Source organism: Myotis nattereri, assembly GCF_964212035.1.
Source record: "Myotis nattereri genome assembly, chromosome: 18".
Classification (NCBI taxonomy): Eukaryota; Metazoa; Chordata; class Mammalia; order Chiroptera; family Vespertilionidae; genus Myotis; species Myotis nattereri.
The window spans coordinates 12589289-12600966 of NC_138093.1; the positions used below are offsets into that span (position 1 = coordinate 12589289).

General features: G+C 51.2%; 1 protein-coding gene across 1 annotated transcript; it reads left to right on the forward strand.

The window, feature by feature from the left end:
- Positions 1 to 929: 929 nt before the first annotated feature.
- THEM5 (thioesterase superfamily member 5) lies at positions 930 to 7708 on the forward strand (the record flags this gene model as incomplete). The annotated part of the gene is made up of 6 exons (XM_081113019.1): positions 930 to 1052; positions 2457 to 2658; positions 3912 to 4050; positions 6605 to 6715; positions 7006 to 7130; positions 7674 to 7708. The coding sequence occupies 6 exons, from the start codon at positions 930 to 932 to the stop codon at positions 7706 to 7708; spliced, it is 735 nt and encodes a 244-aa protein (XP_080969145.1).
- Positions 7709 to 11678: the final 3970 nt, after the last annotated feature.

Here is an 11678-nt window from a genome sequence, read left to right on the forward strand (position 1 = left end):
ATACACAGATGTGCCCCCAAAACCTTACACCAGTGATGGCGAACCTATGACACCTCTGACACGCGAACTCATTTTTTGGTTGATTTTTCTTTGTTAAATGGCATTTAAATATATAAAATAAATATCAAAAATATAAATCTTTGTTTTACTATGGTTGCAAATATCAAAAAATTTCTGTATGTGACACGGCACCAGAGTTAAGTTAGGGTTTTTCAGAATGCTGACATGCCGAGCTCAAAAGGTTCGCCATCATTGCCTTACACTCAAGAGACACCATCCCAGCCTGGCTGGCCTGGCTCAGTGGTTGAACTTGGATCTATGAACCAAGAGGTCACAGTTCAACTCCCAGCCAGAGCACAGGCCTGGGTGGCGGCTCAATCCCCACTGCGGGGTGTGCAGGAGACAGCCGATCAATGATTTTTCTCTTATCATTGATGTTTCTATTGTTCTCTCTCCCTCTCCCTTCCTCTCTGAAATCAATAAAAAAAAATTAAAAATTTGAAAAAGAGACACCCTCCCATATCTTTCTGGGAATTCTCTTGGGTTCTCTCCCCAAACTCCAGGGCAGCTCTCCAAGTCTCCACATACCCTACATTATTTTTTATGCACTTTTTTGCTTCTTTAACAAATGTTTCTTTCTGAACTCAAGCCTGTCCGGCTGTGCATTCGTGCCCAGGCAGCATCTGCCCTCCCCAAGCACTGGGTGGGGCTTGGGGCCATCTAAGGCCTCAAACACAGATGGGTGTTGCCTCAAACCAGCTTGGTCTTGTCCAATCACCTGCCCTGGAAGCTTGCTGATGAAAGCTTTGCGACAGAAAGGAGAGAGGCCTGGCTGAGAGCTGGCTGCACCCACCGCCCAGGGTGCAGATGAAAAGTGCTCTCACCTTGAGCTTCCAGCAGCCCTGCAGACCAGATCCCCGTGCTCAGCCATGATGAGGCGAGGCTTCCAAGCGGCAGCCACACTCAGCCGCCTCAGAGCCCTTCCTGGTGCGCCCCGCATCCTGCCCATACTCAACCCCGCCGCGGCGTTCGGATCCTCCATTGACTCCCGGGTGAGTTCCCAGCTCAGCTAGATGGACAGCCTTTCTCCTGGGGACCTTGGCAAATCTTCTCCCTGATTGTGGCTGGGGCAGGTGGGCAGGGTGTTGGGGAGCTATTTGATTTGGCAAAGGGAGGACGCTCTTGGAATACCAAGTAGCCTACATCCAAAACTTTCGTCCTGGTCTGAGTTTGGTGTGGCCACCAATGAAATCACTTTTCTCCTATGAGACTGCTGCAGCAGAGGTGGGGCGTCCCCAGACGGAGGACCCTGTGAGTGGTCTTGGCAAGCCCCGGGCTACTGCCCCCCGTTGTGATTGGTGCATGAGCACTATTGCCATGGGAGACCCCTCGTCCCACAGTTTGTACCGCACCTCTCCGGGCACCCAAAACATGTTTCAAAGGAGCCACCCTGCCAGGGCAGGCCCACAGCTGTGGGCAGAGCTGGAGTGGCCCCTGCCAGTCTCTCAGAATGGGCTCTAGTCTGACCATCAGCTCTCACACTCACAAGCTTGGCAGCCTTAGCCATATTTCCTCCGCCTCCCCATTTCTACAGGGGGCGGGGGGCTAATACTAGCAATTCACAGGCTCAAAGAACAGCTCACAGGTTGGTACTCTTTTACTTTTTAATTTCAAACTTTCATTTATTAGTGTACTACTCACACCCCAATTTCCAAACATATCATTTAATTGTCTTGGTCATGGACACTTCCAAATATGAGAGTTTATATTTCACTCCCATCACTGCCGGCGATCAGAAAACCCACGCTTTCCTTTATTAAAGGAGTTCAGTCCTGCTTCCATTCTTCATCCTCATCTTTGCTTCCGGAGGCACTTCCTCTGCTTGGCTCTTTTCATCTTCATTAAAAGCTGCTGCTACCACCGAAGGGGTTTTTGGAGCAAGAGTTGGAACCGTTTCTCCAGGTTTCCTGGCTCTAAGTCTGAGGGAGATGGCTGAGGTTTTCTTCGCTGTCTGACTACTATGGCAGGTCCAGACTTGGAGATCTTGTAGGCCTTGTTGGGAGGTCTGCAGCTTCTTCACCCATCGCTTCTCAGGGATGTGACTGGGGCTTTCCCCTCCATTACTCTGGCGGCTCCAGCTCCCTGCAGCTTCTCCGGCTTTTTTTTTTTTTCCCCCCTCCAGCTCGCGGGTTTTAAAACAGGACAATTGTAAGGCACAAAGCACTAGCAGTATGCCCTTCCCTCACTGTCAGCCCCAATTCCTTTCTTTCCCTTGCCCAGTCACCCACAGGGGTCCCCAACCCTCCCCCCCACCCCATCCCCACCTCCCCAAACCCCCGCAAGGAGGAACCCAAGAATGCACACTGCCCAGAAGTCCTGCAGCCCAAGCAGCAGTCTCCCCCCCCCCCCTCCCCCAGGAAGCTAGCTGTCTAGTCTCCCTGATTTTTCGTACCCAGATCTCAAGATTCTGCCCAGAGAAGACAGACTTTAAGGATTATGCCCTTCCCAATGCCAGCTGGTGTCCCGACATGCTGAGCCTGTACCAGGAATTTCTGGAGAAGACCAAGTCCGACGGCTGGATCAAACTGCCCTCCTTCGCGTCCAACAGAGAGCACATCCAGGGGCTCAAACTCCCAACCGGATTAGCAGTTACCCCGGGTAAGGCCTGGCCGGAGTGGTCACAGCAGCACAGGCGTCCCAGCCCACGGGAGTCGGTTCAGCCAGCCCCTTTCCCTGCGTTCAAAGATTCTGGGGAAGGAAACCACAAAGCTCCCATCCAATTCTCAGCCGCAAGTTCTATCTGCTAATCTCACCCCTCTGGCCGGCAGTGACTGTACCTTCTCCTCCCATTTGAAAAGAGAGCGCACCCTAGCGGCCTCACTGGAGAACTGCCTACTCAGCCTCCGTTCTGCCTCATCCCAAATCCTCCTCCCCCAACTCAAAAGTTTTTGGGGGGCCCCTCTCCCACCGCAGGCCTGGCCCACCGTCCATGCTCTGCTAGACCCAGGCCGGCTCTCCTGAAACGCCCACCAGTCAGACTGACAGAGCTTCCCACCTCCATCTTCCTTGTACGTGTGTGTCCGTATTTTCTTGTCTTGCTCATTCATAAATATGATTTTCCTGCCCAGTGATGAATGTACACAGTACAGTACAAAGACTACCGTTTGGGTTTATGGCACACACACAAAAAAAAAACAGGGACACCAAAATAATTTTTAAAAGAATTTGGTATCCATACAAAAAGGGTATAGTTGTAGTTGTCTTGAAGGAAGGAAAATATCAGAATTTTGGTGGACTTTTCAGCACTTATTTTGCTGTTTAGCATTGTTGTTACTTTGAATTACTATCTGTGAATGTCATGAGTTGTGTTTTTTTTTTAAAATATATTTTATTGATTTTTTACAGAGAGGAAGGGAGAGAGATAGAGAGTTAGAAACATCGATGAGAGAGAAACATCGATCAGCTGCCTCCTGCACACCTCCCACTGGGGATATGCCTGCAACCCAGGTACATGCCCTTGACCGGAACCAAACCTGGGACCCTTCAGTCCGCAGGCCGACACTCTATCCACTGAGCCAAACCGGTTTCAGCATGAGTTGTGTTTTTTTATTTTTTACTGTTTAAAGTCTGTTAAAGTCTTCACCTGACATTGACCCTATCCCCACCCTCAACCAGGGACCTTCCTGAGTGTTTCTCCCTCCAGACCAAGGGCTCCCTGGGGACAGGGCTGTGCCTCTGGTCTCAGATGGAAGGCTCTCGGCTGGTGGAGCCTGGCTGTCCTCTGGTTCTCTCTGGACCCTGTGCCTGACTCAGGACAACCGGGGGCTGCATGACCAGCGCTGCACCCTGAGCGGGCCCCATGCCCTTACGCACTCCCTGCTTCAGCTGCCACACTGCTCATCTCTCCCCAGACAACAGTGACTGCCGCATCATCACCAGGAGCCTCCAAGTGGAAGGACAAGGCTACGAACATGCCATCTTTTTTAACCCATCTGAGAAGAAGTCCATCTGTCTTTTCCAACCAGGCCCCTACTTGGAGGGGGCCCCAGGGTAAGACCACCAGGAAGCTGAGATAGACGTCCTGGGCTGCTTCCTAGCCTTGGCTTAGCAGGTGGATTGGGGATTGTTCCTCTCCCTAAGGAGCTGGGTTGGGGGGTGCCCTGGACTGGAAGGACATCCGGGTCACCAGGTCCAGTCCCATTGTGAAGATAACAGAGAGCCTCCTTGCCGAGTCGGGGAATTTTCCAGTAAGGGATTTTGGAGGCTGCTCTGAGATGGATGTGGTGAACTTAGAAGTGGACAAGATCTGGAATCAGGAGCCCAGCTTCCAGTCCTGCTCTGCCGCTGCTGGCCATGGGACCCCCAAGCAAGCAATTTAACCTCTGGCTTTCTGTCTCCTTACCTAAAACCTGGGGCAAGGATATATACCTTCCAGAGAGGGTCTGTGTGTATGTGCTCATGAGCCATAAGGCACAATCTAGCTGTCACACACCATCTATCCACGTTTCATGTTTTAGCCACCAGCAAACTAAGGCAACCATGGGGTAGCACAGGCAGCCAAGGTCAGATGCAGGACTCTAGTCCAGGCACTGGGGCTCCAAGTCCACTGCTCTCTCCATTGTACTCTGCTGCCTCCAAGCTTGGAAGAGAGCCAGGAAAGAACTCACTCTGGACATAACTATGTCTTGCCGAAGGCCACTGACCCACCAAGTCCACAGGTGACTGCCTTCTCCATCCCTGCTCCTGCAAGAAGAGAGAGAAGGAGGGATAAGGAGCAGCTGTAGGGTCCCAAGACCTGAGAAGGACTCAGTTGTAGTTAAAAAGAATTCAGAGTTTAGTAGATGCCAGCGCCTGCAGAGGTGGTGAGTTTAGACTGTAGCCCTCGGTCCCCTAGGCTAGAAGTTGGCAAAATACCAAATTCTGCACATGAGCCACGAAGTTTCAATCGCACTGTACATGCGCGCCCACACGTGGTATTTTGTGGAAGAGCCACACTCAAGGGGCCAAAGAGCCGCATGTGGCTCACGAGCCGCACTTTGCTGACCACTGCTCTAGGCCATCCCAAAGGCATCTTCCATGGAGACACTGGTTCCCACCCTAGTGCATGCAGACACTGGAGGACTAGGTCAGGATCCCCTCCCTTCTGAAAACCTCAAAAAGGCAGTGATGGGGTGGTGGTGGTGACTGGCTTTTATTTAAGGGCTCATGGAGGTGGGGCAGGAGAGGCCAAGGAGGACCATCCAACACTGGGGGGGGGGGTGTGGGGGGGGGCGTCCAGAGAAGAGATTATTACTGAATTAGAAAAACCCAGTTCAGTCTGCCTCCTGTGCAGGAAAACACCCAGCTCTTCTCTACTGCATCTTTTTCTTTTCTTTTCTTTCTTTCTTTCCTTTTCTTTTCTTTCTTTCTTTCTTTCTTTCTTTTTCTTTCTTCTTTCTTTCTTTCTTTCTTTCTTTCTTTCTTTCTTTCTTTCTTTCTTTCTTTCTTTTTCTTTCCTGTGTGCTACTCACACAGAACACTTCACTTCTGATACTTCTGGTCACCAAAAGTGTGACCACACCAAACGCTTCTCTGGGACACCCGCTGGGCGTCCTACAGTTTTATTCAGTTCTGACCTGGAGGTAGTGTCAGTTCCCACAGGTTAAGGACTCAGTCCCACAAGAGTGTCATCCCACATCGGACCCCAAACCCAACTAGTAGGTCCCCAGGTTCTTTGCAACTTCTGTTTGACTTGGCTACAAACCTGAGGTTCTCACAACCCCTTCTTCAGGTTTGGTTGATTTGCTAGACCAGCTCAGAGAACTCAGGGAAACAGGGAACTCAGGTTTACCAGTTCAGTAAAGGAGAGGACAAAGAAGCCAGGTGAGCGTCCAGATGAAGAGGCGTGTGGAGCCCTGAGCGCAGGAGCTTCTGTCTCGGTGGAAGTGGGTGCGCCACCCTCCCTCCGGGTGTGAGTGTGTTTGCAACCTGGAAGCCCTCTGAACTCCACACGTTTGTGATTTGATGGAGGCTTCCTCACGTAGGCGAGATTGATCATTAACTCCATTTTCAGTCCTTCTCCCTTCTCAAGAGAATGGGGGCAGTGCTTGAAAACTGCAAGCGTCCAGTCCTGGCCTGTTCTTTCTAGTGCCCAGCCCCCATCCAGGAGCCATCTGTCTGACAAAGGATCTCGCACCCCCCCCCACCCCCCCCCCCCCGGAAATTACAAGGGTTTCAGGAGCTCTGTGCCAGGAATTGGGGGCAGAAACCAAGCCATATATTTTCTATTGTCTCCCAAGCACCCACCCAGCCCCGAGACAATGGGGAGAGATAGGTTACAGCAATTAGGTGATGAATCAGAAAAATGTTTTTCGATGAACTCTATTAGGGAAAAACAACACACGAAACCTTTTTTCCTGGTGAAATAAAATAATTGTACATGGTTGCTAATACCCGCAGAAGCAACAGTTGATTGAGAAGGATTTGATCAGATGGGATCCAGCTCCATTCCCTTCCCTTTCCCGGGAAAGGCAGAGGTGGTGGTTCCACCTCAGGGTCTGGGGAAGGCCCAGGGAGCCAGTCTGCCCAGCCCACAGCCCTGCCTTGCTTCCCACCCCCACCCCAGGTTTGCCCACGGAGGGTCCCTGGCAACCATGATGGATGAGACCTTCTCTAAAACTGCCTACCTGGCTGGAGAGGGGCTGTTCACACTAAGCCTCAGCATCAGGTTCAAAAAGTAAGTACTGTAATGAGCCTCACGGTGTTGGCCAAAGTCATGGCCCTCTTCGTCACTGAGGGGTGGCCATCCTCGGCAGCTGGGGTGGAGGAGCCCTGCCTCAGTCTCCTTCCCCACCCGCTGCCAGAAAACCACCCCCGCCATCTGCTCTGGGAGCTGGCAGGCTAGCCCTGAGCCCAGAGCCACCCGCTTGAGGCAGGGGGTGGTGAAGAGAAGGATGGGGGGACGGAAGGGTGAAAGGATGAGCCGGGGTCCACGGGAGGGATGAGCTAAGCCAACTCCTCTCCCAGCTTGATCCCCGTGGGCTCACTGGCTGTACTAAACGTCAGCGTGGACAAGATTGAGGACCAGAAGCTTTACATGTCCTGCATCACCCAGACCAGAGACCAGAAGACAGTCTATGCCAAGTCCTCAGGTAAAGGGCTCCTTCAGGCCCAGGCCCTGTCCTGCCACCGCCAGCCCTCAGGCCAAATGGAAGAAAGGATGCTCAGGACCCAGTCCCACTCGGGGCTCCAGCTTCTCCGCCTGGGATTGGGCGCCTGCTGTAGACAGGGGGGGAGTGAGGGAAAGATCAGCTAGGATTTTTTAAATTTTTTAATTAATTAATTTGTAGAGAGAGTGGAAAGGAGGGAGGAGGGAGAGAGAGAAACATCAATGTGAGAGAGACACATCAATTGGTTGCCTCCCGCACACAGGGCCAGGGATCGAGCCCACAACCGAGGTACTGCCCTTGACTGGAATCGAAGGCGGGACCCTTCAGTCTGCGGGCTGGTGCTCTAACCACTAAGCAAAACTGGTTAGGGCATAGGAATTATTTTTTTTCTATGTGTGAGTTGCCCAACCTGTACCACAGGACAGGATTCCAGGTAACTAGATGCAAATGCTCAGAGCACCCCACCAAGCTCCTGCCATCTCCGCCCTCACGCCTGCCTCCCACTTGCCCTTCTTTCTCTTCCAGGTGTTTTCCTTCAGCTGCAGCTGGAACAGGAGTAACAGGAGAGCCTACCTCTGACTGTTCTGTCTGCTTGGGAACCCACCCCAACAGGGCGGTGGGGGGGGGGGGCTCTCCATGGAATCCACTGATGAGGTGAAGGAGGGGGCACTTTCCTCTGAGCAAATAAAGTCTCTCGGCCCCATTTCAGCTCAAGACCCTTCTTGTAGTTGGAAATGAAAATCCTTCCAGGGCCTCCCACACACCCAACTTCCGGTCAATACCCACGGAAGAGATCTGCTGAGCCCCTGCCAAGCACCAGGCGCTACGTGAGGCACTGAGCACACAGCAATGAAAAGACAGGACCCCTGGCCTTGAGATGCACAACCACGGGCCAGGAGCTGAATACACAGAATGGGGTAGGCGTTGAGGGAAAGAGGAGGGGGGTGGGACAAAGGCAGGCAGGCCACAGAGGCTTCATAACCCCTGCTGTGAGCTTGAACTCTGTCTGAGTTCAAGCAACAGGATGCCTTAACGGGGTTTGGGCCATAGCCAAAACCCGTGTGGCAAAAAACTCCCCCCCTCGCCCCCCCCCCCCATATACTCCATAAAAACCCCTTTCTCTTTGTGTGCTTTCACAGTTGCCCTTGATAATCTGTTAAACCCAGAGTCTAAATCATTGCATACCAAATACATGATTAACCTTGATTCGTGGACAAGAAGCACCTAATCTTCATTTTTTTAAAAATATATTTTTATTGATTTCAGAGAGGAAGGAAAGGGAGCGAGAGATAGAAACATCAATGATGAGAGAGAATCATTGATCAGCTGCCTCCTGCATGCCCCCCACTGGGGATCAAGCCCACAACCCAGGCATGTGCCCATGACCGGAATGGAACCTGGGAACCTTCAGTCCGCAGGCAAATGTTCTATCCACTGAGCCAAGCCGGCTAGGGCCCCAATCTTCATTTTAACACTCCCAAGAAAAGAAGGGAAATATATTCCATCCTTTATTGTGCAGCGAAGAAAAAACAGAACAGTTATACTTCAGTTTCCATATTAAAGTAGGTTGAATGGGTCCTGCCACTTCTCTGCCGGGGCCATTTTTTAAGAGAAACAGGCACGAGCTGGAAATCTGCAGAAGCTCTCTGGCAAGGCTCACAGCCAGGCGGGGCACCAGCCGTAACTGGACAAGGCCAGGTGGGCAGGCGGGGATCTTGGTAAGGGAAGTAAGGTCATCAGCCTCTGAAACACTTCTTAGTGTCTAGGGCTTTGACAGCTGCCTCTGCTCTCCTAAGAGGCCACGTACTGGAGCTTTCTAGGCTGAAACAACGGGAGCTGCTGCCTCCACGCTCCAAACACCCATTCCCGTGCCCAGCGCGTTCATCTGGGAGGCAACTGCTGCCGAGGCAGATGGGGTGGGATCCAATAGGCCAGTGGTCGGCAAACTCATTGGTCAACAGAGCCAAATATCAACAGTACAACCCCTGAAATTTCTTTTGAGCACCACATTTTTTAAACTTAAACTATATAGGTAGGTACATTGTTATTAACTTAATTAGGGTACTCCTAAGGCTTAGGAAGAGCCACACTCAAGGGACCAAAGAGCCACATGTGGCTCATGAGCCACAGTTTGCCGACCACTGCAATAGGCCATTCAGGCAAAGGTGGCAGCTTATTCTGCTGGAAGCAGCGGCTGTGCTGTGTTCTTCAGGTGCCTGAGTCAAGTACCAGGAGAAAGAGTGAATAAGGCAACTGGTGTCTGACTTCATCTCCCCCTCACTCATCCTGTTCCAGCTACACTGGCCTCTTTGCCTCCTTGAACACTCCAGGAGTGTTTCAGAAGCACTCCTCAGTGCTTCTGCCTGAGGGCCTTTGCACTTGCAATTTTCCCTTCATAGAATGCTTGTCCCTCGCCTTCCCTCCCTCCTTCCTTCATGTCATTACTGAAACACTACATTCTCCAGGGGGCCAGCCTGACCACTCTATTTAAAATTGTATACTCTCCTGCTACCCGCTGTGAGCCTTCCCTACTTTAATTTTCTCCCCAACACTGATTTGCATTTAATTAATGATTTTTTTTTTTACTGATTTATTTTTGTCTATTGTCTTTCTTTCCCCACTAAAGTATAAACTCCATCTGGCCAGGAGATTTCTCTGTTTTCTCACTGCTATGTCTCCAGAGTCCAGCACAGTGCCTGCCCCAAAAAGGTGGCAAAGAACTATTGATGAATGAATGAAGCCACAGAACCAAACTCCCCTGAATCCTACCCTACCTCTGGACTTACTACAGAAGCCAAAAATGTCCTTATTGTTAGGTCAGATGGAATCGGGCTTCTGTTTCCTTATACTTTTGCAGAAGTCAGTTTAACTGTTGCCCATGTGATCTCATGTAATCCTCACCCCAGCTCTGCGAGTTAGGTATATTTCTCTCCATTTTCCAGATGGGTAAGGTGAGCCCTAGAGAGATGAAGTTGCCTATCAGCAGTCACACGGCACAGACAGCATGTCACACAGCCCACATCCCAGCCTGTCTGACTGATGCCAAAGCCATGAATGAGTTCTTGGCCACAGCACTGCATGTAGACCACCCTTCCCAGACACGACACCCAAGCTGAGCTGAGTCAGGAGCCACAGGAATGGAGGGCCTGGGGGGTCACCATGAATCTCCGCAAAAGAAATGCTTGCTTCCTCTAAACTCTCAAGTATCAGATGTTAACATAATCATCTTGTTTATTTCCTGCATTTCCCAGTCTTTTTTGTTACTGTTGTTTGCACATTTATTGAATGTCTCTCCCCTTAGACTCCTCCCCTTTCTATCTATCCCCAGCATCTAGTACAGTGAAGGAATGAACTGATTCAGGTACAAATCTACTTAATATCATGAATTCATTCAACAAATCCTGAAGGAATATCTGTCTTGTCCTCGTGATGCTTACAGTCTAGTAAGATATTAAATAATTGCATACATAAATCACAGGGGGAAAATGTGATCAGTGCCATAAAGGGAAAGTATGGGGCGCTGTGAAACTGTACAGCCGAAGCCCCTAATTTATATGACAGGGTGTCAGAGAGGGCCTCCAGATCTGAAGGATGAGGGGTAATAATGGTCCAAGGTCCTAAGGAGGAAATGAGCTTGATGCCTTGGAGATACTGACGGATGGTGGGCATGCCGGGGGTGCAAGTTGAGGGCCTCATTTTGCCAGCGGTGGGCTGTGCTTCCTAGGACCTGCCTATGGGGATAGGAGGGGACATCTTCCGTGTTTATGTTTAACTGCCTTTTGCCAAGGATGGGGGAGGGGCACACAGATAAGCCTGCCCTGGACTAGGATGGAACCAGCTCTGTCCTCGGTGTCTATGTCCATCCAGCTTGAGCCTGGTCACTTTTCCTTGGGCCAATACAATTCAGAGAATTAGTCACTACAAGTCACTCTGTCTGGGAGAACAAGACAATGGAAGCCAAGGCCAGATTCCAGCAAGGAGGGTTTTGCAGATGTGACGTGTGTGGCCGTGGCTATGGGCTCACCTCCCTGCACCCTGATGGCCATCTCCCTCTCCCCTGAAGCCCTCCCCAACTCCCAAGGAGCCCAGGCCCAGCATCTGCACCCCAGGATACCCACCATCCTTCAGGCTCTCAAAGGCATCAAGCTCATTTCCTCCTTCAGATCTTTGTATGGGCTCTCTCCTTGGACCATTATTGCCCCTCGTCCTTCAGATCTGGAGACCCTGACACCCTGGCATATAAATTAGGGGCTTCTGCTGTACAGTTTCACAGCACCCCATACTTGTCCTTTGTAGCATTGATCACATTTTTCCCCCTGTGATTTATGTATGCAATTATTAACAGGGCAGGCTTGCTGTTACAAACCTGGCTGGAGGAAGGAGTTAAGAAGGCCAGGCTGATGGTCACAGAGACAGGGCGCTGTTTATCCAGGAAAAGAGGTCGTACGTAGGCAACGGCGGCCCCTGCCAGCTCCTCCCAGAAGGCCTGGGCTGGGGGAGCAAGCTGGAGAGGAAGCTGCTCCCCCGGGC